Consider the following 26,232-nt stretch of genomic DNA (forward strand, 5'->3'; position numbering starts at 1 on the left):
TCATTGCTCATGATGATGATGATAAAATAAAAAAAATATTTATTTTTATTTTATCATCATCAGACCTTCATGGAATCAAGAGACTCATCGCGTCATATGTATACACTCAGTGAGCAAAATATTACAGATAGGGATGATGGGAAGTTAACACTAGCATCTTCCGCGAAGAATGAAACGTATCCAAACCGAACGCAGACGGTAAATATGTGTGTGTGTGTGTGTGCTCTCGCTCGCTATTTTTTAGAAAAGTAACCAGCACAATAGAATTTTTAATAAGTTTTCTTTTTTAAATAAGAAAAAATTCAAATATAGGAGTTATTATTATTATTATTATAATCTGTTTTAATTTTCACATTTTTAAAAGAGTGGATATCTGGAATGAATATACTATCATTTAAAGAAATTATTACTAACTGATTAAAAGGCTGGCTTCGTTTGGTTATTCTACACAAAAATGTGTTGTTATGCAGTTTTTGTGTACTCAGTTGGATAAAAATAATAAAAAATTCATATAAAAGTCTTGTCTTGTGTGTATTATTAAACATTGTTTCTTTCAGATGGCGGCAGTTGGCGCTATGGTATCCTCTGATGTCACGGGACTATCCCCTACAGCAGCAGTGGAGGTTCGCCGTCATCTATATAAAGGAGTGTTGTGCAGCTGGCTTCGGCTTCATCGAAGCCCATTAGGTTGCGTACATCTATGAAAAACTAAGTTAAATGGCAGCAACTAGCGTGGTAAGTCTGTATGGGCTAGTTGGGTCACATAATTAGTTGAAATGAATTTAGAATCTAAAGATTTAATGAAATTTAAGCCGCAGTAGTGAGGTACAGGAGTTGGTTAGTAATGTCGAATATATAACCTCTAACCGGGATGCAATACGTCATTGGCGACGCTGCAGTTTACCCGAGTGTAGTAGTGGGTTCACATAGGTTACCGGTTATCAGTTTACTCAACATAGAAACTGTCGTATTTTGTGACTAGTCTAGATAAGCATTTGGTTTTGCATTTCTTCTTACTTAATGGAAATAAATTCGTTTAACTTTAACTTTTGTTTAAGGTTTGCAGTTTATTCGTTTTCAACTAGTTCACTATAAAAGACGCTGTTGGAAATTTACTTGAAGTTTGAACTTATCTGTTGCATTATTCATTCTGCACATTGCTATCCATAATTAAAATAAAATGAGTAGATATAAAGCAAACGTAGAACTTGCTCTTTTCAGAATACTAAAGTATAGTAACATAAATGACAGCATTCCGTGTGGTTTATGTTAGTTTCAGCTGTGGAAAAGCAGCTGTTAAAGATGTAACTTTGTCATTCATTTAGAAGTGGCACAGAGAAAACAAAGTGAATCATTACGGTCGACTAAAATAATCCTTCCCCCCAGTGAGACATACAGACCATGTTGCATCAGAAACTTTATTATTATTGCAGCCAATTAACTATGTTGCAATTCGAAAACTGTTGATATATTTTGAATACAGATAATAAATGTTATGTGTTAAATAACCTATTGCATTGTCCCACAAAAACCTATATGAAATGTGTCAGTATGCAGTTTTTGAAATCGAAGTTCACATTTTGAAATGTGTACTGTATTACTTTTTGAAAAGTAATACAGTACACCACAGCTCAGTTTAGTAGAGCTTCTTTCTGTTTGGCTAAATGTTTTAATTTAATAGGCGATTTTCTTTTTCAGATAATGTTCACTCTTTTGTAATCTGATATATTTATCTATTTTAATTATCATGCCAGCATGAATCGTTTTTATTATTATAATATTAATTCCTGCTTTGATCTCTGCCAAAAAGAAATAATACTTTCTTTTTGGCAATATAATTTTCCAGAATTTTTTTCCCCTTTCCTAGGAGTGTTGTCTCTGCTTGCTGTTCAATTTTCAAATAAAATTGAACTCTTATTCTACAAATAACAGTTTGGATAAGGGGGAATAACCACTTTCTTATCTGAACTTTTATTCATTATTCTAAAACCATTCTTGAAGTCTACATATGAACTGTTCTGCTAATTTTGAGAGCAAGTCTTGCAAAGGGTTCCTATGGTTAATAAGGATACTGTATGGCCTAGGAAAGAGAATTTTTTGAAAGAATGTAATTTGCAGAGTTGGATAAATGAGAAGGATGATATGACAGAAAATTGATGTTTATCAGATATTTACCTTCTTCTCTCTTCCATCATCTATGTGGATGATGATGAGGCCGAATGAACTCTTTCCACTTCTGTCTGTCCTGGGAGAGTTCAAACAATTCTGTCCAGTTTGGTGCCGCTTGTTGTGATTTGGTTTTCGGGTCCCCTTTTATTTTGTCTATCCATCTAATTGTGGGCCGTCAACCTTGCCATATTTACCTTGGATATTTTTAAATTGTAAAAGTGAGGGGGGGGTGATATGAAGAATAAACAATCCTCTGAAATTGTATGAAGTCATAAGAGGAAGACATTAATTTCTTGCATAGGAATAAATGAATTGTCAGATTATTATTATCCAGGCCTCCATGGAGTCAAAAGACTCATCGTGGGAGGTCGTTTTTAGGAAACACAAAGTTTATTATACCACTCCTTGAACCTATTGACTGTTCCCATTCCAACCACACTCGGGCAATGCATTCCAAGTTTCAACCACCCTCCATGCAAAGAAATTGCCCTCTTGCACACAGCCTCTTTCAGACAGATGCAGACAGCAAATTATTTTACACCAAGGTATGATAATATGCCTTTTAGATTACTTCTTTCTCTGGGTAGTTTATGAATCTTTGACTCAAGGTGTATGTAATAATAATTGTCAGTTAATAGCTGAAACATGCAATATTTCAGTATTGCATGAATAATTATTTTATTTTATTTTGGAGAGTGATTTCCTTGCCAGGAACCAGGGATTTTTTCAGACTCCATGAAGGTGCCCGTACAGTAATAGGAGAAATGTTTCAGCACTTTGCTAGGGGGATGGGGTGGACAGAACCAGAGGTCATCCCTGGAAGTTGAATAAAGGTGTAAGTTGGGGTGTGAGGACTAGATTTTTTTTTTTTTTGCTTGAAGAGTTGTAATGGAATGGGTTGATACTCAGTTGTGAACACTTGTCTGTTAATGGATTCAAGAAGAGGTATGGTAGATTGTGTGGGTCTCCTACGATGAGTCTTCTGACTCCATGGAGGTGCCTATACAATAATGATACTATGTTTTGCTGAATATTGAAGGTTTCATATAGAACATCTGTATGAGTTTGCATGATGCGACAGAATGATTCTAAGCAATAGTTGTTTGTTCTGGGAAATGTATCTAAATAAGAGAGACCTTTAATAATTCTTAATTTGGAATATAAGGTACTCTTATTCTAGTATTGTGAATTTCTTGTATATATAATAGATATTTAGAATATTTCAAAGAAGGAAGGGAAGAAATTTCAATAAGCTGAATGTCCTAAAGGACTATAACATTATGTCCTTTTGTTAAAAAATGAGTTTTTTTAACAGAAAATGCCTGACATTTTGTCAGAGCATATATAAAAGCTGTCTGCCATTTTGTCAGAGCATATACACACACTTCTGCAGCTCTCAGGATTGAAGCATATACTGTTATTCACAAATATGTTACTCTTTTGGTGTTGAGAGGTGCGAAACAATCCTGTTCATTGATAGTCTGAAGTAGCTTTTTTTTTCCCCCCTCTCTAGAACAAGAGAACTGGATTATCTAACTTTAGTCTATCCATGATATTAAATGTATTATAAATTTTCAGTTTTCTGTGGGGAAAAAAATTCCTTTTCTCTGACCAGAATGAATTGAGCTTACGTGCCATGCTATAAACAAAGAACACACCATCTGGTAACTATTTTTTTTCCCATGTAGTGAAAATGCATAAGGCATTTCAAAGAAGTCTGAGTAGTTGTCTATCAAATCATCTTAACCAAAATGCTTTACTTTATGTGCAGTCTTTGGTTGTACATCACTATTGATCAAATTCATCAAAACGTACGAATATAATTTTGTGAAAGGATAGATCCTGCTGCAGCTGCTTGTAATTTTTCATTACATATAAGATAATCCTTCCTTTGGATATAATATACATGGTGTATAGCCTGCTGTTCTTGAATTAATATAAATATTCTTCCTTATCAGAATTTTGGAACTATAGTACCGCTAACAATATCATTTGTCTTTTACACATATGTACAGCATTCAAAAGTTATTACTTAAATGATCAGTTACTGATTGTAACTACATGAGGAATATTCTGGTTGGCTAATGGATAGTATCTCTTTGAGACCAGTAGGTTTAGGTTTCAAATCCCATTGTGATGTGTGTATTTATCCCACACACGATTAGTACAAGAACCTATAGCACATCAGTGCCACGTGTGAGGTGCAGATAAGGGTTGAGAAAAAAAAATGACCTATTTATGTTCTTATAGAACTGCAGGTTGAAATTGTTGGGAAGCACATCATGGTGAAGGTTGTTCCAGAGGACAGAATAAGAGAAGAAACAGCTTTGAATTTGCAATTGTACTGTAAAGGGATGCTGGACATCTGCTGCTCTTGTTTTAACAGGCCTAACAGCAAGTGGAAGAATAATGTTTGCAAATTCATTGGAGCAATGAGCATGGCAGTACCTGTAGAAGAGACACAGAGCTGACACATTGCATCTGTGAAATAATGTTGAAGTGAGCCTGTGAAGGAAGGGTCATCTATGAGCTAAATTGCTTTCCTATGGACAGCATCAAGAATTTTTAACATTTTAGTTGCACCATTCAAAATATGTGAACAGTATTCTAAGGATGGGTGGATTTGGGGTTTATGTAGGGTCAGTTGCTGGGTGGGTGTAAAATAGCATTCTTGAGTGGAAAAGAATGCTAGTTTTTTAGAAGCTGAGGAAGCTATTGATATGTTGTTTCTGCCAAAAGAGGTTGGAGGTAAATGTCAGTCCAAGGAAATAGTTCATCCTGTCTAGTGATGTGTATTACTGAGAATGAAGGAAGGTGAGCTGGGATGCTATTTGCAAGAGAAAAGGCAGACTGCATTTTGGCAACATTGATAATGACTAGGTTATCCTTGCCCTTTGAAGGGTGGTATGGAGATCATTGTTTGTCAAAGGAGTAGGATAAATGAAGAATATTGTCAGAAAAGCTGTAGATAGGATTTGTAGTGATTGAGAGTGGGTCATTTATGCAGTGAATGCCCAGAGAGAAAGAGAGAGAGTGAAAGCTCTGTCTATCCAGTTACAGAGGATGGCAGGTGGACCAAAGGAAGGCAGTTTGCAAAGCAGGCCTTTATACCAAAGTTGGAAAAAAGCCTTGGAAATTTCAAGAGCAACACCACACATTTCTCTGAACCTTTCAATGACACCTGTCCAGTGGTGAGTGAGGTACGAGGTGGTATCAGAAAGTTTCAAGACTAGGTTTGTAACACACCAACAGATGGCAGCATAAGGCTGCATGCACAGTCACATGGAGCACCTACCTTCATAAGACATCATCCTGTGTACATCGGGAGCTGTGCAACTGATGCTATTCTGACCACCTGCGTTACCACATCTGCAATTTCATCATGGACAGTAAGTTAGAACAAAGAGCAAACGTGAAATTCTGCATTAAACTGGGCAAATCTGCCACAGAGACGTTTGACATGATTCGGCAAGTTTACGGTGATGCTGCAATGAGGTGTTTTGAGTGGCTTGTGTGCTTCAAGAGTGGAAGAACATCACTGGAAGATGATGAGAGATCAGGAAGACCTTCAACGAGCTCAACCCCCAAAAATGTTGAAACCATTTGGCAACTTGTGCATGAGGATCGTCGGAGAACACTCGACAACATTGCTGCAATTGTCGGTGTGTCATACGGAACAGTCCAGGCAATCCTCACGTGTGATTTGAACATGCGCCATGTTGCTGCCAAGTTCATCCCCAGGCTGCTGACCCAGTAGCAGAAGGAATACCGCGTCGAAGTCTGCCAAGAACTCCATCAGCGTGCCGTGGATGACCCATCCTTCATGTCAAGGATTATTACCGGTGACGAAACTTGGGTGTATGCTACGACCCTGAGACGAAGCAACAGTCTTTACAGTGGAAGAGCCCATCATCTCCACGACTGAAAAAGGAGAGGCCGGTCTGCAACCTCGACTAAGTGCATGCTCATCATCTTTTTCGACATTCGCGGCATTGTGCATCGAGAATTCGTCCTTGGGCCAGACCATCAATAGCGAGTTCTTCTGCCAGGTTTTAAGGTATCTGAGGGAGGACATTCAGCGAAAGCGACCAGATCTGTGGCGCGTGAAAAACTGGATGCTCCACGATGACAATGCACCCTGTCACTGAGCTCTCCTCACATGAGTTTCTCATCAGAAACAACGTGATCTCACTTCCACACCCACCCTACTTGCCAGATTTGGCTCCTGCAGACTTCGCCCTCTTCTCGAAGATGAAGATCCAGCTCAAAGGTCACCGTTTTGACACTATTGCGGAGATCCAGCGCGAATCGTAGAAGGTGCTTGACTGGAAGTCTTCGAAAAGAAGACTTCCAGGACACATTCCGGAAGTGGCAGGAGCGCTGTATTGATATGCCAGGGGACTATTTTGAAGGTGATAGTGTGTAAACGTAGATAAATAAAGTAATTTCTCGTAAACAGAGCTAGTCTCGAAACTTTTTGATACCGCCTCGTATGCTTAATTATCAGCCATGGATCTGAATTGGCAGAATCCATACTAGTGGTTGCTGATTCACTGAGCTTTTGGGTGTTGAAGATGTTGACCATTGATAACTTTCTCTGTTGTTTTGGAAAAGATCAACATGATAACAGTTGGACTGTAGGCTTTTGTCTCTCTTTTTTGGAATGGATTGGATATGTTAGTTTTCATGAGATGGGATAGGTTCCAACTGGAACAATGTTTGAATACGATAGGAGAGATGCCATTGGGACCAGATGACTTTGTAGTATTCAGGTTGTCTAATATTATATCTTTCTTCCAAAAGTAAATCAGAGGCCTATGGTGCTCATTTGCAAGTATAGAAGAAAATGATTTGCCTTCGTTATGCAGAAGTTAGAGGAAAAGTGATGCTATGAAGTCTTTTTCTTTGGATGCTATAACAGTGGTACCATCTGGATGAGAGAGAGAGATGGGAGCCCAAATCAGCAGAAGATGCATCTGATGTCTTTTTCAAGGGACCAGAAGGCACGGCTTCCATTTGCACAAGAAACAAATTTTTTTGCTATTGGCCTTTATAAAGTTGAATTTAGATTTGGTGATAGCTGATTTACATTTATTGCCTGCTTCTGCATAGGCTGAGTATGTCTCTCTTTTTTGGAATGGATTGGATATATGTTAGTTTCCATGAGATGGGATAGGTTCCAACTGAGCATAGAAGATTGAAGAGATGATAGGTGTTAGCTCTGGAACACAATGTTTGAGTATGATAGGAGAGATGCCATTGGGACCAGATGACTTTGTAGTGGTACCATCTGGATGAGAGAGAGATATGGGAGCCCAAGTCAGCAGAAGTTGCATCTGATGTCTTTTTCAAGGGACCAGAAGGCGCAGCTTCCATTTGCACAAGAAACACATTTTTTTGCTATTGGCCTTTATAAAGTTGGATTTAGATTTGATGATAGCTGATTTACATTTATTGCCTGCTTCTGCATAGGCTGAGTATGAAGCTTGGATTCTTGATGCAAGCCACGTATGGTAAGCTGAGTTTTTTTTCTTCAACTGCTTTCATGCATCATCTGTTGAACCAGCTCTTGGAAAGTGGACAGTAATTTTGGATGGAAAGAATGATGAATATCTTTATTCCACTGGGTATGATTTCTATGACTTGCTCAGTTCAGGTGTCTGAGTCAGAAGAGCAGAAGCAGGAATCATGCCATGGAAAGAAGAGTAGTTCTGAAGATCATCCCACTTTGTAGTACCAGAGGACACGATGTTGGTGTGGTCAGAAGATGGGATGTTCTGTGAGATTGAAAATTTGCACAAGATTGTGCAAAGATTGTGGTCTGAGTTGCCAAGAAGATGGGGTAACCTCTGCAGTGTCCATATTTACGAATTTAGGGACACAACATGTTGAAATTATTATTTTACTAATTATTAATAAAATAACACTTGACGTTTCGACCCCTGTATTGAGGTCTTCATCATCAGAAGGATACATCTGTATAGGGAACGAAGCTGCATGCTCTTGCACTCTATAAGGGTAAATTAAATATACGCTGTTAATTAATCTGTTTCTAGTGATAATTAAATTTTAAAAAAATAAATAAAATAAATAAAAAACTACAGTAAATCTGCAATGTGTTTGGAAGGAGAACTACTTAAAAAAAAAAAAAAATTCATGGGTATTGGGGACGTAGAGGGGATTCTGGAATTTGAGTAGGTAGTTGCACAATTTGTTAGATCATAGCGAAAACTTCATCCCATCCAGCTTGATGAGGCTTAAGCCATTTGGAGTTGTGGACATTTAGACCAACCAGAACGTGGTTTGATGTCTAAGTGGTGATGAACACATTTATGTTGGAATTTATGCTGTGGATGTTTGTAAAGTGAAGATGGAATTGATTTTTTTTTTTAATAGGGATTCCCTTAAGTATGGAATATTGTTTGGTTTGGATGAAGTGGTTGTTGAGGGAGATGTATTTTGTTCTCAGTGTCGCCGTCATTGTCTGTCTTCATTTTTGGTTTAGATGAAAGAGTGGAGACATGCAGTGGGGGGGGGGGATACTCATGAACATGCCACTCATGCAGAGAGTGACCAGTCTTGTCATTCTGTGGCCTTGACAGTGCCTTCCCATACCACTATTTGGACTCCTTAACCAGGCTTGACCAGCCAGAATATGTGACAATGGAGTTATTTGCCAGTTGATCAGGAAGCCTCTTGACTTGTTATTACTGCTGTACCCTCAAAATGGGGGAGGATCTGGATCTCATGTTAGGCCCCTTGAAGGGGATCACTCGCATTGCATGGAGAAGAGAGGAGCGATGGAAGCTAGAACATTTATTCTGGAGGCTAAACATAACATTTACACTTCAGGTCCCCAATTAGCAGGATAGTGGTGTTTCACCAAGTGATGAGGTCATCTACCACCTAGTGGTCTAGTTAGCATTTCCTCCAACTTGGAAGATATCCTTTTGCAGCAAGAATGCTCACTGAAAGCACCAGAGCCCCTTTTGTGGAAATAGACCACACCACTGAAAGGTTGGGTTCACTCAACAGGGAGAGGCTGTATATTGTGCACCCTGCCCATCAGTGGCCTCTGGTATAGATGTTTGTCAAAGAGTTTAGGTGAGTGATTTTCACTCTTTTGTGACTGGGAATTCTGTTAAAAAAAATAGAACAAAAAGTAACCACTTATGCATCATGGTCAAACCATGAAAATATTTATATGTTCTAGATAGATGCCCATTATTTTGAAATTAATCATCTGTCAAACAGTAACTTCACAGAGTAAGAGCAGCTTACATTATTAAACTTTTACCACATCCATTTCTACAACATGCAAATACATATACAAATTAAATATTTTGTATTTAATACAGATATTTAATTTGTATTGAATACAAATTAAAATTGAGTGTGTACTTGTCTGTGGAGGGGAAAATGACTTCTTATACTAATTTACTGTTATTACTGGTTCTCAGTGTAAGGAAACTATTACCAAGATTGAATTCTTGAATGTAATCAGAGCCATGTGAGAAAACCTGTTCAAAGCCTTCTGCAAGCACACCTCTTGAAAAATTCAAATGGATCTTGTGACAAAGTAATTCATTACACATTTTAAGCCAAGGATGCACTTAGCAACCTACCATCTGGTGTTACAGCCTTTTGCAAGCCTTAGCCTCCTGTACAACTTGTCTCCATAATCTTCTATCCTTGACTAATCTTTCCCATAAAACTTTTCATAAAACTACTGTATGCCAAGAAGAATGCTAAGAGAGAAGATATATGCGACAAGAAAAAAAAAAGAAAAAAAAAGAGGACTGAGATTAAGATAGATCGATAATGTAATCCAAGACTTAACTACTATGAAAGTGAAAGGCTTGGATTACATTATCGATCTATCTTAATCTCAGTCCTCTTTTTTTTTTTTTCCCTTGTCACATATATCTTCTCTCTTAGCATTCTTCTTGGCATACAGTAGTTTTCCATTCTCTCTACAGGACCTAACCATTGCAATCTCTGTGCTTTTATGAACCTAACAATATCTTCATTTAATATCTGTCTGATTTCTTTGTTGTATCGTATTCTCTATACATTGTTTTCTTTAATGGTCCATAAATTCTTCTTATAATCTTTCTTTCAAATTTCCTCAAACTGTCTTGGTCTTTTTCACTAAGAGTCCACACTTCACTTCTGTATGTAACCACAGATAATGAGCATTTTATAAGTATTTTAGTATTTCTGCTTATTAGCTTACTTTTAATTATACTCATTTGCATAATATGCTTTATTACCAGATTTAATACATTCTTTAATTGCTGTGATTGATTGTGCCTCATTGTGAACAGTATCTCCTAGATACTTAAATCTGGTCACCCCTTCCAAAATTTTCTGTCCAACTTGTAGATCCTGTGGTTTTCTCTTTATCAACTTCAGAAATTATTATTATTAAAAAAAAAAATAATAATTTCTGAAGTTGACATCACCATATATTTAGTTTTATTTACATTGATCTCTAATCCCATATCATTAGTTTTCCTTTCCAGTTCATTATATACCTCAATTAACCGTTTCTTAATTCTTGACATGATGACTATATCATCAACATAAGCACATAATTGACTTGATTTATTAAAAATTGTCTCTCTTTGATTTAAATCTTTAATTGCATGATATAAAGCTATGATAAATAATGTTGTTGATAGTGCATCTCCTAGTTTTACACCTTTATTAAATTCGAAGGGGTCACTGAATTTATTATTTATTTTAACTTTTGCTTTTGTTTTTTTCATCGTCGTCATTACTGATCTGATTAATTTTGGTATCTCTAATTCTTTCATAGCCTTTTGTAGACTATCTCTGTTTAGACTGTCAAATGCTTGTTTAAAATAATATGCAACTCTGTTGCATGCTCATAACATTTTTCCATCATCTGTCTGATAATGAAAAGTTGATCAGTGGTTTGATAGGAATTCTCCACATTGATATTCTCCTATTTTTTTTTTGATAATTTCTTGAAGCCTGTCATTTATTATATATTTGAAATTTTATAAACTACATTAAGTAATGTAATACTCCTATAGTTACTATTCAAATTTATCTCCTTTTTTTATAAATAGGACAAATTACACCAACATTCCAGTGGTCTGTCATTTCTTCCTTGGACCAGACTGTTGAAAATATGTTGTTCTCAAAATATATATTGTTCTCAGATCTGGTCCCCAGGATTTGAAAGGGATAAATTAACTGTGGAAAGGATATAGAGACAGATAACAAAGATGGTTCAGGACTGTACAATGTTAGTTATGAGGATCGGCTGAGGGAGTGTGTGTGGACTGTAGAGTTTGGTGGATAGAAGGAGAATTGATATGATTGAGACTTTTAAACTGTTGAGAGGTGGTTACAGAGTTGACACTGGGTAGTTCTTTCTCTTGGTCGAACAGCGGGAAGGAGTCATGACAAGGGGCCATCCCTGAAAGTTACGAAATTAAACTGTGAGAAAGAGGGTGAGGAGTGGTTTCTTTGCATGGAGGGTAGTTGAACCATGGAATGCATTGCCTGATGGAGTGGTGGGAGCAAGAACAGTCAATCAGTTTAAGGAATTGTATGATAGACTGTGTTTCCTAGGAGGGACCTCCCTCGATGAGTCTTGATAGGCTTGTTTCTTAGACAGGACCTCCTATGATGAGTCTTTTGACTCCATGGAGGCCTGAATAATAATAATATCCTGTAGCACCAAACATATTAAATCCCCCTCCATGTTTCAATAATTCTGCAACCATATTATCTTCTCCTGGTGCTTTATTATTTCTCATTTTTTGTGTTTTAGCTTCAATTTCACTAGTTTGTGGTGGTTTTATAGGGGTATTCTCTTCTACATCAGTGTCTTTTCTTATTTCCAATTGAATATTTTCCCCGTTTTCTTCTCTATTTAATAAATCCTTAACATATTCTGCCCACCCCTCTACTATTTTCTTTTCCTCTCCTAATAAATTTCCTTTCTTATCTTTACACCCACTAATTCTCGGTTGAAATCCTTTTTTCATTTTTTGTAAAATGGCATAAAATTTTCTACTTTCATCTCGAGTATTAACACATATTTCTTTTATTTGTTTCACAATAATTTTCTTTTTTTTTAGTATATTATTTGCTTTTCTTCTAAGTTCATTATATTTCTCCTGATTACTTCTAGTATTTAACTGCATTGTTTGTGCTCTAGTTCTATTCTTCTATTTTATAACTACATCACATTGTTCATAAAACCATTCTTCATTAAAAGTTCTTTTCTTTTCACTTATCATTTCAGCAGCCACTTCTTTAATCATATTTTCTATTCATTTCATTTTCCATCAATACTATTGAATCTATCAGCTATGTTATTTTCAGTTTTAGTTATATTTGGTTTTCAAGTTATCTTGGTATTTCTTAGTTTATCTATATCTCATAACCCAGCTCTCTTTTTGGTTATATTTATCACATTCGATAATCTTTCTCTTATAATCATTTTCACTAAATAATGATCGCTGTCACAATTAGGTCCTATTCATCTCTTGACATCAATGACAGAGGAGAAGTGACGTCTCGAGAGTAAAACATGATCAATTTGGTTTACGTTGTTCGTACCTGGTATTTTCCAAGTTCCCAGTTGAATTGCTTTATGTGTGAACGATGTGCTTCTTATAAACAATTTGTTTCTGATTGCAAATTGCATCAGTAAATCTCCATTTTTATTGTTTTTATCATGTAGTGTAAATATTCTCACCACTTGTTTTTGATTTTCATCTTTCCCAATCTTAGCGTTAAAGTCTCTCATGACTAATAGAATATCGTACCTTTTGTATCTTATAGCAGACTTCATCAAGTTGCTCATAAAATCTATCTTTATCAATTTCTTCTTTCTCCTCTGTTGGTGCATGAGCTGAAATGACAGTAATGTTTCTAAATTTTCCTTTTAATCTTATTTTACATATTTGGTCTCTAATAGCTTTGTATTCTAGCATACTTTTCTGTATTTCCTTGCTTAATATGAAGCCAGTACACAATTGACCAGTTCATTCATTGATACCACTATAAATAATACTATAGTGTTGTTTATCAATTCTCCCCTGCCATCGCATTTCTTGTAGTGCAATGAGGTCTATTTTATATTTTTGCATTTTATTTGCAACTTCATTCATTATTTCTTTTCTTTTAGTGTTGCACAGTGATCAGCATTCATTTTAAAAATTATGGACTTTACAACCGTGTTATAAAAAACTTAATTTCCCGACGTTACGATCTTCATATTAAGATCATCATCTAGAGTGTATACAAATATACAGGACAAGCTGAGTTACATTACATACAATGAGCTAGAGAAACAATGATTTGATCATAGGGTATTCTATTGGCATGACCTCTAGTGAAAAAAAAAAAAATTAATTATTTAGAAACTACATCAAGCTAAATTCTATTTATGATAACATGAATAAACATTATTTCTTATAGATATTCATGTTATCATAAATAGAATTTAGCTTGATGTAGTTTCTAAATAATTAATTTTTTTTTTTCATTAGAGGTCATGCCTGTATATTTGTATATGCTCCAGATGTTGATCTTAATATGAAGATCGAAACGTCAGGAAATTAAGAGTTTTTTATAACACGGTTGTAAAGTCCATAATTTCTCAAATGAATCTTTCCTGTTTGTTTCATTGTCCTTACATTTCATGTTGCAATTCTGATATCTCTTATTTTATTCTTATTTTTATGCCTATTTCATAATCCAATCATATCCTTTTTTCCATTCTAGGTCTGTTGTCATTGAGTACTATTCTGAGGTTTGGTTTGTATATAAACGAAATTTTTATACATAAAAAAAAAAATTATTCTATGTTTCGTACATAATTTTTTTTTATGTGATTGGGTTGATAGACCAATGCACAACCTCCTCCTTTATCTATGCTTGGGACTGGCTGAAGTGATCACTACTCAGAGTAACCAACTTCAGGCAGAGATAATCATGCACTTAGGATTTTGAAACATTTCCCAAAGATGGCTATCCTGTCATTAAGCTGTATTTCTTGCAAATACAGCTTAATGACAAATTTTTTGTAAATTTAGAGCCACCTCTCTAGTATACCCATAATATTAGTGTCTTTCTGATCTGTAAAAATCTAACTTCCAGTAACTTGTTCAAGGTTGGCATGGGCTGTGTTAATTTGTAGAGGATAGAAAGACCAAAGGAATTGTTTGGTTTGGATTGCGTAGTTCATGATGCTGGCTGACAGAGACCTGATAAGAAGCTGGTTATATGTCAACAGAAAAAAAAAAAAAATGGAAGGATAGAAGGAATAAACAAAGATAGATATATGTTAAGAGGTTAGACTAGAATGATGGAGCAGTAATAGATTAGTAAGTACTACATTCTTTTGTTCTACAGCAGCATCGCCTTGGGATAAATTGAGTTATGTTGTCTGTAATTTGTTATCTGATTGAGAGAGAAACTTGGGGTGAGAAGAGAAATTCTTAGATTGAATGTGGATGGTTTTTTAATGATAAACTGATATTGTAAGTGTACCAAAGGCTCCAAAAATGGCATTTCCTTAGTCAGTCATACTGGTGTTTGAGAACTGACTCAATTTATCTAGACTTTCCGAAGTATCTTTATTTTTTTGAAAAACAGGTTACCAAATATGTTCATAATAATCCATTTGTAGTCTGATCAAAGCCTTGTACAGTGGAACCATAATCTCTTCTGTATACCAGTATCCTAATTTCCATAATCTGTTATGTGTCCTCATAATTCTAGCTATGTGCTCTCTAAGTTTCGTGTCCTTCTCATATTATACCCTCACTTTCCAAATCTTGTTTTTTCCACCTCTTTCATGATACCTCTGGTTATATCTTTGCCTCTAATCCTTGCTTTCCAGGAAAAATTGCAACACTGAATTAGGCAGCTCCATGTGCTTGCTTAGCCTGTTCAGATCTTTCTGAAGCTCTCTGTTCTTCATAGTTCTCTCAACAACCTTGCATTATCTGCAAACAACTGCATTTCTCTTCTGTTTTCATTAGCATAAATTACAGCAGCCCTATAAAAGATCCCTTGTTGCACACCACAGTTGACACCTTTTGTGACAACATTTCTTCATTCACAGCTTACTGATATCAATTGGATGGCACATCTCCTATCCTACTTGCTAATCTATTATCTAACCCTATTCATCTTAGTTAACTGACTTGTCATATGACAGTTTATTAAAGGCCTTTGTAAGATCTAAATACATTAGGATTTCTGAAAAAAAATTTTTATAACTGCTCTTCTTAGATATTAACATTGAATAGCATCAGTATTATGCCAATTACCTGAGACCTCTTGGGAGTCAAGAACTCACTGAGGGATGCCATACATCACCTATACCAGCTGTCATACCTTCTCTTAAACTAACTTGTTCATGCTAGATGCACTCACCACTTCAACAGACAAATTGTTCCACTCCGTCACTATGTGTGAAATCTAGTTCTTACCCCTTTCTTAACCATGCACAAACTTAACTTCCATGGATGCCCTGTGTTCTCTCCCCACCTTCCATATGACAAAAAAAAAATTCAGGAGACTATATCCTATAGCATCTCATGAAGTTTTTTTGTATTCAGAAGTTTATAGACCTCTGTTGTATCACTCCTTTCTCAATCTGTTCTCATAATCTACATTCTATAATCCTGATATTGTTAGTGTACCAAAGGCTCCGAAAATGCCATTTCCTTAGTCGGTCATACTGGTGTTTGAGACCTGACTCAATAATTTCTCTAGACTCAGGTGACCAAGTATATTCCACTCACTCACTACTTTGTGAGAAATCTTTAACTCTCTGCACCCTTTCCACAGTTTATTTCCTCTGAACCTCAGAGACCAAATCTGTGTGTGTATGTGCACACACACACTAGGCTATGTGCAGTTGTATTAAGGTCTTGTAAAGAGGGGAAATGACTTCCTTATTCTTGCATGCTGATGTTAGTTTCAACATTGCAGTTATCCTCTGAGTTGCATTTGCAATTTTTTCATATGTATTTTGAACTTGAAATTCCTATTCACCATAATTCCAAGATCAGGGCTCATCTGTTTCTTGTAGCATAATTCCACAAATGCTGTTGGAAACCTTATTACACAATCATATATAACTCTACACTTACTGACATTAAACAGGCAGCCATTATCATTTGCCAACTGTTCCAGCTTATTCGAATCATTCTGGATATCGGTAGCATCTCTGATTTCCCTACCTGTCTTTACGTCATCAGTAAACAGTTGAACATCTCTCATCAGATCCTTCCCAATATCATTAATGTATAAATTGAGCAACAGCAGTCAAAGGACTAATCCTTAGAGTACACGATTGGTCTGGCAGATTCATACCTACCATGTGCCACTTTCTGATGCCTTCAACTATCCACTTATCCAAGTCAAGAGTTTATTCTAATCCCATATTCTCCAAATTATGCATCAGCTTTTCATGTGGTATTTTATCAAATGCCTTAGCAAATACCAGTAGTATAATGTATTCATTCCTTTGTTAAACTCTGCTGTAACATTGTTATGAAATACAATAATATCCCTTCTTATGACACTTTACTTTATGAGATCTACTCATATAGCTCTGCATATGCTTATATGCATATCTGCTTGTGCAACAGTTTTAGTGACGTAATGCTTCAGCAATTCAACCATGCATAAGTTACAAAACTGTTCTTGTGATTTCATGCACTGTTTGATTTGATTTTATTGTTGTTAATAATGGGAGATAAAATTTAAAGTAAGGGAACTTTTGCTTACAGTGAAAAGGATCCATAAACCTGTTACTTTAGCTATTAAGATTAAAATGATAAAAATTAGTGATAGTGTGTTGAACACTGAGATAGGCTTAGCAGTAAGCAAGAAAGATAACTTGGTGACCTGACAAAGCTTGTGAAATTAAATACATTGCTTAGAAAGAAGTCAATGGACACATATTGTGAGAAACAAACAGTCATTGCACCCACCTTAATAAGATGCAGGGCCTCCTTTTGCTGTTGACTGCACCAATCCTATGGGACATGCTTTCCACAAGTGTGTGATAATGATCAGTGGGAATTGTGAACAATTCTTACTGTAGATGTAATGAGATCCTCGACTGTTGTGGAGCAGATGCCCCTTGACCTCACGTGATGCTCCAGTTCATCCCACAGATGTTCAGTAGGGTCAAGATCAGGTTCTGTGGAAGCTAGTGAAGTGTGGTAACATTCATATCCACAAACCACCATTCAGTTACATCAATCCTAAGAATATCGTTAGTTGCCATCGTTTTGGGCCTATAAATAAAAGGACAGTACGAACTTTCCACGCCTAGTAAAAGTGACTTGCGACACGCCAACAAGCACATCAAAATAATAACAGCGATCAACAAGTTCAGGGACACTTGTCCCCAATCACGCATACGTGCACAACCAGACCTATCATTTGCACAAAGAGAACAAAGACGCCAGCTTTGAAGACAACTGGAAGAAAAACGTCAAAATGGAAAAACCAAGTGATGCCATGGAGACCAGCAGGCAGGCACCGCATAGGAAATGTGCAAGATCCATGCGGTCCAACATGTGACTCACAAAACCCTACACATCCACTTCACCAACATCCATGGCCTCAACTCCAACCTGAATAGTGTCCACTACCACCTACAGTCTACCAAACAATGGCAGATCATCTGTAGGGGCCGGTCCCCACCTATATTTGTATAACTAGTCCAATAATTGTAGTTTTAAAAAAATATGTTTCTTGTAATTATTATTTTCTGATCTATTTCCAACTTATTTTATTGTTTAATAAAAAAATTACTGTAGTATTTTGTGGCAATATTGTATAATGCGACTTAGTACGGTCTCTGGGGCGAACCATGGTTGGCCCCAGAGACCGTACATAGTGCGTGATTCTTTGATTGTGAAGCACATGCACTAGCGATCGTGTTTGTTTACCGGGCGCAACGCTTATCTTGGGACCAGTTTAGTCTGGCCCAGTCACTGTGTTTGTACATAAATAGCGTGCGATTCTTTCGTTGTCTTATTATTTATTCTCGTTGCTGATCTGTTTTATTGTTTTTAGTATGTTTAATTATTGTTGTCGTTTTTGTTATAATTTATTTTAAAATTTAAATTTTTATTACGTTCATAAACAACACATTTTAACTATGAACAAAATCGGTCGGTAGTTCATATTATGTTTACTTTGTGAAAAATAAAATTTATGATTTTTCTTTGACTTTTATGTGTTTATATTTATGGGTTCTATTAGTCAATGTTAATTAAACCTTAACTTTTTAAAAATTTATTTTCTCTGAAGTTTCCACATTGATTTATAAAATAAATAATAACTTTTTTAACACTTGAAAAATGAAACCTTGAAAATATTTTGCAGGGCGGCCAGCTGGAGTCGAACCAGCATCTTGGGATTTCCTGTCCACTGTTAGTCCGTTGAGTTATGCCCACAACTGCAAATCTTTAGAGTTTTCGTGTTATTAATACGTTGAGCCCGTATATGTTACGTACTAAATACTTTTAAAAAATTAATTGCTCAATGTATCAGTGGATTCTGACTAAACATTATTGTAATAGAAATAACTGTAAATTAATAATAGAACCCACTATATAAATATAAAAAAAATTAAGTTGTTTTTGGCCCCTGGCTCCACCTGTTTCTGTTGCCACCAGCCACCACTGCTACCAAACCCTATCTACTCTTCCTGGCAGAAACTCACTCTTCAAAAACTTTCGCCCCAAGGGTGTCTGTGCATACATTTGCTCTGACATACCTTGCCAAAGAGCATCCAACCTAGAATCGCCCAACTTTGACCTTCTTTGGTTGAAAATATCCCTTCCCCACTCCGTCCAATTCATCTGCTGTCTCTATCGCTCCCCCATTGCAACCAACCACCCTGAGCTCTTTAATTTCCTCTCCCTAAAAGTCGACCTTCTCCAATCCCACTTTTCCAACAGCAAAATCATCCTCCTAGGAGATTTTAATATCCACAACACTAGCTGGCTTTCCTCCTCCAGTTGTACAGATCTTGCAGCCTGAGATGCCATTTGCCATCACTAACGATCTTACACAACTTGTTCAGATGCCAACCAGAATACCAGATAATCCAAACCGCTCCCCAAACACCCTAGATCTCTTCCTCACCAATGACCCCGCCAAATACACAGTGAAAGTAGTGATTCCCCTGGGCAATTCTGACCACAACCTAGTGCTCATCTCCTCTCTCATGCAACAATGTTTACACAGACACTCCCATACAAGAGTAGGTTTGGCACTATAACAGTGCCAAGTGGGACAGCCTCCACAACTTCTATGCTGCATTCCCATGGTTGGACTGTTGCTTCCAGCCTTCCAACCCAAACACATGCACCAAGCTTATTACCAAAGTAATCCTCACCGGCATGAATACATACATTCCACACAACACTCTGAACTGCCACTCCCTAATGAAACCCTGGTTCTGCAAAAGATATGCCAAGGCTGTAGAGATGAAACACCAGACATACCACAACTGGCTGAAATCAAGAACCTCATTCTCCTACGAGGCTTATACTGAAGCCCGTATTAGGATGCAAAAAAACAATCAATGCATTCAAAACAGAATTTGAAAGAGCAAAAAGCAGAAACTAGCAGCCTGTCCAAACAGCAGCCGAGCCTTTTGGTCTCTCGCCAAAGCAATTGGCTGTAACTTCTGTCCAACACTATTCCCACCCCCCCTATCGCATCCCGATGGCTCTACTGCATTATCACCCACAGAAAAAGCCAATCTTCTGGCTTCATACTTTGCTTCAAATGCATCCATAACTGACGGTGGTAAATGTCCCCCAACCATTCCAGACACCCAACATACAATGCCCCCTATATCCTTTTGCCAGGATGAGATCAGAAAAATAATGTTCAAATTAGACACAAAAAAGTCTCCTGGCTCTGATGGCATTCCCCCAATTGTTCTGAAAGTTTGTGCTCCAGAACTGACCCCTATCCTATGTCACCTATATATATACTCTCCTACTCCACTGGAATCTACCCCAAACTGGAATTTGGCCTATATTCAGCCCATTCCAAGAAGGGTGACAAGTCACTGCCAGCCAATTACTGCTCTATCTTGCTTACCTCAGTCCTGTCAAAGTAATGGAAAAAATCATCAATTCCCAACTCCTACACTATCTTGAAGACACTCACCAAATAAATGACTGCCAGTATGGATTCTGCCACTGCCGATCAACAGGAGATCTACTCGCATACGTCACCCATCTCTAGACAAATGCTATGGAGAGGTTTGGTGAATCTCAAGTGGTTGCATTAGATATCTCCAAAGCTTTTGACCAGGTCTGACCCAGGACTTCTGTAGGTGGATTGCCAGTTTTCTGTCAGATTACACACTGTATGTGTGATGGTGGATGGTGTTGGATCCTACTTTTTATTCCGTTTTATGTTCTAGCTGTTGATTAACTTCACATTTAAACACAGAGAAAATTTATTTTTAACTGTGCCACTCTGTTCTAATTTGCATAAGCAACATTGTGAAATCAACCATCAGTTAGCACCATATAGTTATCAACTTAATTCAGGCCGAAATTCTCTTTATTAAATATATAGGGTTCCCGCTAAGATGCGAACTATTTTAATGAGCGATGCAATGAAAGAAATCAGGCAAACGCAAGATTCAACTCAAATAAAAATATTTAATGCTTTAACACATAAATTTACATTAAAACAAGGATTTCTAGTAAGAATAATACAATTAAGAATTTACGAGGAAATGTTTCACTATATCACACATTCAATCTTGACTGTTAATTTCAGCAATATGAACTAATCATGTTCTCCAGAAACAAGCTTTGCTACTTCACACGAGGCATAGAAGAGAGATCCTTACTGCTATAAACAGTATAGCTTCCTCATTATCGAGAATCCTAGAAACACTCCTTGGTTCTGAAATACATTCACTTTGAGAGCACACAAATATTATAGAATCCTGGGTTTCAGTAAGTGATTAGTTAACTCGAGAATTTATCTTCTTTCTCGTAATTGCTTAACTTTCAATATTTCTTACTCATTCTTATTATCCTTTCATCCAATGCTATCCTTCTGCGAGGCAATGGGAATTCATAAACGAATTAGAGCTCGAAGAAAGATAAGTCAAAATACAGAGTGGTTCCCAGTCCTTCCTACTCCGTTCAACCCCAGGTTATTTCTCTCCCTTTTTTATTTCCACTCTGTTCTTCTTTTTTCATGTGTTGCCCATGACATCCTACTCTCCTTTCCTGCCAAAATCTGGTTCTAACTGGTTTTGTTGATACTGAACTGACTTCTTGCATACTGTACAGTAACTCACGTTAAGGCACGCGCTGGCTAAAATTAACACAGTTTCTCACAACAACCAATCAAGTCTTATTTGAAGAATTACTTGGATACGTTACATTTTACTAATCCCATAATAAGATTGCATATTTTATAGTTTTTATGTCTGTTTTAGTAATATTAATCTCATAATAATAAGCAACATTTAATACATAGTTTTTACAACTGTACTTCATATAAAAATAATAAATGAACAAATAAATATTAATAAACATAACTTGAAAGAAATCATATAAATAGCATACTATTAATAAGATTATTAGTCTGATGAGCAAATTTGGCTTAGGGGAATGGCAGATTATGTTGGACTCTGAATGAAGTATTAATAATTTCTAATTCTCCTCATTCAGAATCCAACAACAGCTCACCACTCAATTAATGCTGGGGTTCCATAAGGTTCTGTCCTCTCACCAACCCTCTTCTTGCTATATATTAATGATCTACTGCAATTGACCTCCAACCCAATACACAGTTTTGCAGACAACAGCACACTACTCTCCTCGCTTGCATTTGATAAGCCTTGCCCTACACAACTCACCTCACCACTACCACCCTCAACTCTGATCTCCAAGCCATCCTACAATGGGGTCGGATAACCTCATAAATTTGAATGCCAATAAAACCCAGTTCTGTACTATTTCCCGTTTAAAAAAAAAAAAAAAAAATTTCCCATCCTTTTTGACGATACCCGAATTTCCAGACAGTTTGAGATCTCACTCCTTGGAATCACCCTCGCATCAAACCTCTCCTGGCATAAACATATCTCCAACATTGCATCTTCAGCCTCAAAAAAAACTAGGATTTCTCTTTCGTTCAAGATGTTGAACGAAATGCAATAAACTTACATGTCGCTCATTGCTCACATCCTCCTCATAAAACTTCCAGGGATGACCCCTTGTTCTCACCCAATCTCCCACCATTTCATGAAAGACATCTTCAACATTAATCCTATAACAATCCTTTTCCAACTTGTACGTCTCTATCATATCACCCCTTCTTCCTCCTATCCACTAGACTCTGCAAATTGCATTGTCTTAACCGTTCATGTTCAACATTCCAAAGATCAGAAACTATTTCAGTCAATCTCCTCTGAACCTTCTCCAACATCTCTTCATCCTTTTGAAAACCAGGTGACCAAATCTGTGCACAGTAGTCCATATGTGGCTTAATCAGACTGTTAAACAGTGTAACCAGAATCTCCTTACTTCTACAAGTGAGTGTCCTCTGCATCATTGCCAGAATTCATTGTATTCTCCTTGCAATTTTGGCAATGTGTCCTTTAAATTTTTGATCCTTATCCACCATCACCCAAAGATCTCTTATTTCCTCCACATCCAACAATATTATCCTCATTGAACTGGCATCCCCACTCCTGTGCTCATTCACTCTTTTATTCAAGTCGTCTTGTAAGGCCACAACATCTCTCTACTTCTCATAGTTCATCCCAACTTTGCATCATCTGCAAACAGCTGAATATCCCCATTCAAATATTCCCCAACATCATTAAACATACAAGTTAAACAGCAATGACCCTAAAACATCCCCGAGGCACACAATTAGTGACATTCCTCATCTGGGATATTACTCCTCTATATACAACTTGTTAATACCTATCACAGTCAATCTCCAATCCAGTACACTAGTTTGCTATTCAACCCTATCTGCTCTAGTTTGACTATCAACTTATCATGCAGTAATCGATCAAAAACCTTTACAAAGTGTAAGTATACTGTGTATCTGTCTCCCACATCCAATGCTGCTGTCGCCTTAATATAATAAGTAGATACTTAAACATGACCTCCTTTTAGAAAATCTTTGCTATCAATCTAAGAAAATACCATTGTTGTCAACCCAATTCCTGATACTGATTTCCAACACTTTAAACACCTGACACACAGATTGGCCTGTAATTTGATGCTTAAATTCTGTCATCTCGTTTATGAAGTGGTACAGTCTTACCTTTCTTCCTCCTTTGGAACTTGATCCAATGTAAGACTCATATTAAACAAATATGCCAGAGCTTCAAAATACACAGCAATATATCAAGTCCCACATCTTTATTAACATAAAGTTTGCTTAATACCCCCATATACCTCTTCCTCACTTGGTCTCTCCTCATTATCCATTGCTCTCAAACTCTCCGTGATGTCACATTCACAAAGATGAAAGACCTTTATGAACTGTTCATTAAATATCTCAACTGTATCCTCTGCAGTTTTCTGTATATCATTTTCTCCCATTATTGCCATACTACTATAATCTTTTTTTTTTTTTTTTTTTTTTTTTTTTTTTTGCTTCATTAGCAAACTGCTGCTAAGTAATACCATTTGCCAACTTTACCAACTGATTCACCCTCTTGTTCTTTTCTCATGGAATTGATTATTGCCATTTCTCTTATGTTGTCTCCACAATTCCTTTTTTCTGTATTGCATACTTAAGCTCTTCATTCATCCATTTTACACCTATCTTATTTAACCTTCCAACCTTTGGAATACGTTTAGACATTGCTTCCACTAGTTAGTTGTTGAATATCACCCAAGCATCATTGATCTCCTTTCCACCCAACTCCTCATCCCATGCTACAGTTCAGTCTGTTTATCAGCTTCTCATAATCACCAGCCTTGTCGTTCCACATATACACTTTCCTCACAGAAGTCCTCACATCTTTGGCAACCACCCTAGTAATCACTTCATGGTCACTCTCACCAAGTGGAGAGAGATTTGACACCTCATTTGTAATACATCCACTGATGAAATCAAAGTCCCTTGATCCTTGTGTTCCTTCTGTTCCATACTGCCTAAGGGAGTTATCTCTCAAAAATTCACTCATTTTCTTTACTATCTCATCATCTCAGTCTGTATTAGGTACAAATTAAAATTCCCTCTTAATGATCACTCTTTTCCCATTTGCTTTGCTAATATGCTTATACATTTCCTGGCCGTTATCCTCCACATTACCAGGTCTATAGTAACATCCAATGAAGTATTTCCTTTTATTCATCTCTATTTCACACCATACTGTCTCAAAACCACTATCACTATTTCCTCCTTGCATCTCTACCTTGTATGGTGTTAACTTTTTCTATCATCAATAGCATTTCACCTCCCTTTTTACCCTTTATCTTCACAAAATACATCTTACCTTTCCATCTCTATTCCTTTCAGAATGTCATTCTGATTCAGTCATGTCTCACTTATCCCAGCAATTTTTGGGTGAAAAAAAAAAAAAAAAACTCAAAGCAACCATTTTTTTTTCTTGTTTCTGATACTTCTAGAATTCATATACAAACATAACAGTTCATTCCTGTATCTATAACAAGTTTACCTGATATCCCAGGTCAGTCCCTTCCCTTTTTGTCTATACATGCATTCCCATCCTCTTGGAGCATCAACTTTTCTCACATTGTTTCCCTGTCCACCCTGAGTCTCTCCATTTCTCTGTTTGTCTTGCATACTTGTTCTCTCATTCTCTACTCTCATACTACCAACTTCTTCATTCATAAGCACAACTTCAATCTCTCCTTCCTTACTCTTTCATATTGTTTCTTATTTGCTGAGATTCATTCTCTGCAATCATTACTCTGCCTTCCAGCAGCAGCAGTCTCTTTAAATGACTCACACCAAAACCATTCAAATGTGGTCCATAACTCTTATACAGTTTACTTCTTTCTTCAAACTTATTCCACACATTAACAAACTGCACTCCTTCTCTTCACACATTTCTGCTAACACATCATTCATAATCCTTTATTTCTGCCTCATCTCATCACTGTCATGCCTAGGCAACACGCTGACTACCTTTCCTACCACACTATTATTTATCCTTTTCAACGGCCTCCTAATATCCATTCTTATGTTCTTGTTCTTAGTCAAGTAGTCATTTGTCTGTACTACCACTACTAACTGCTTGTCTTGCTTACTCCTCATATCCAAACGCCTCAATCACCATTCATTTTGCCTGGCAGAAAACCAACCTTATGCGTCTTCTCATTTACCACACCTCTAATAATCAAATTGCCATACAACACCACTGTTGAGTCTTTTGATACTGACATCATTTGTTTCATCTTCTTTACTCTTCCATACGTATCTACAATTCTCTTCATTTCACTCTGTCATCATCATCATTGAATTCTTTTCCTGACTATCACTTCCAAACATTCTCACAATCTTCCACTGCTGTGTCAGTTACAAAACCATATTCTACTCGCATTTAACCTAATTACACTATTTTACTGGATCAAATTCTTGTTCTTGCTATTCCATGTTTCTAGTCTGTGTAAACTTTATTTTTTTCATTTATATATTTCTTGGTTCTTTATTTTCTGCATTATTTTAAACCTCAAGTTTTGTACTAAAAATCCTTCATGTAACTTATGTGTGATGTATGGAGACTCAATGATCCATGTGTTGCAAGATAGGATTCCAGAGGAGTATTTGCATGTAGGAACAATAGAAAGTGAGGCTATGGCAATTAAGTTGGGTGAAAGGGTGGATGAAATGATTGTGGGCACGAATGACTTGAGAGGCAGTGTAAATCAAGTGGCGAGACATCTGAGGTTCATGCTTGAGGTTGTACAAAAGAAAACTCAGAGGAAAGATGGTGTTACCCAGGTATGATAATGAGGAGCTTAGCAGAAGAGCAGTAATAATGAATAGCATAATAGCCAG

The 26,232-nt window shown here is 36.7% G+C and overlaps 1 protein-coding gene across 1 annotated transcript in view; it reads left to right on the plus strand.

Annotated features, from left to right (window-relative positions):
* Positions 1–600: 600 nt before the first annotated feature.
* LOC150097389 (transcription initiation factor IIA subunit 1-like) overlaps positions 601–26,232 on the plus strand; it is a 158,183-nt gene continuing 132,551 nt past the window's right edge. The window contains exon 1 of the mRNA XM_090407218.1: positions 601–735. Coding sequence (XP_090263344.1) covers positions 718–735 — 18 coding nt within the window. The 5' untranslated portion in view covers positions 601–717. The remainder of the gene's footprint in view (positions 736–26,232) is intronic.

The sequence above is a fragment of the Typopeltis vanoorti genome, chromosome 17 (genome assembly GCF_054136105.1).
Source record: "Typopeltis vanoorti isolate ZY-2024b chromosome 17, IOZ_Tvanoo_1.0, whole genome shotgun sequence".
NCBI classification, from domain to species: Eukaryota; Metazoa; Arthropoda; class Arachnida; order Uropygi; family Thelyphonidae; genus Typopeltis; species Typopeltis vanoorti.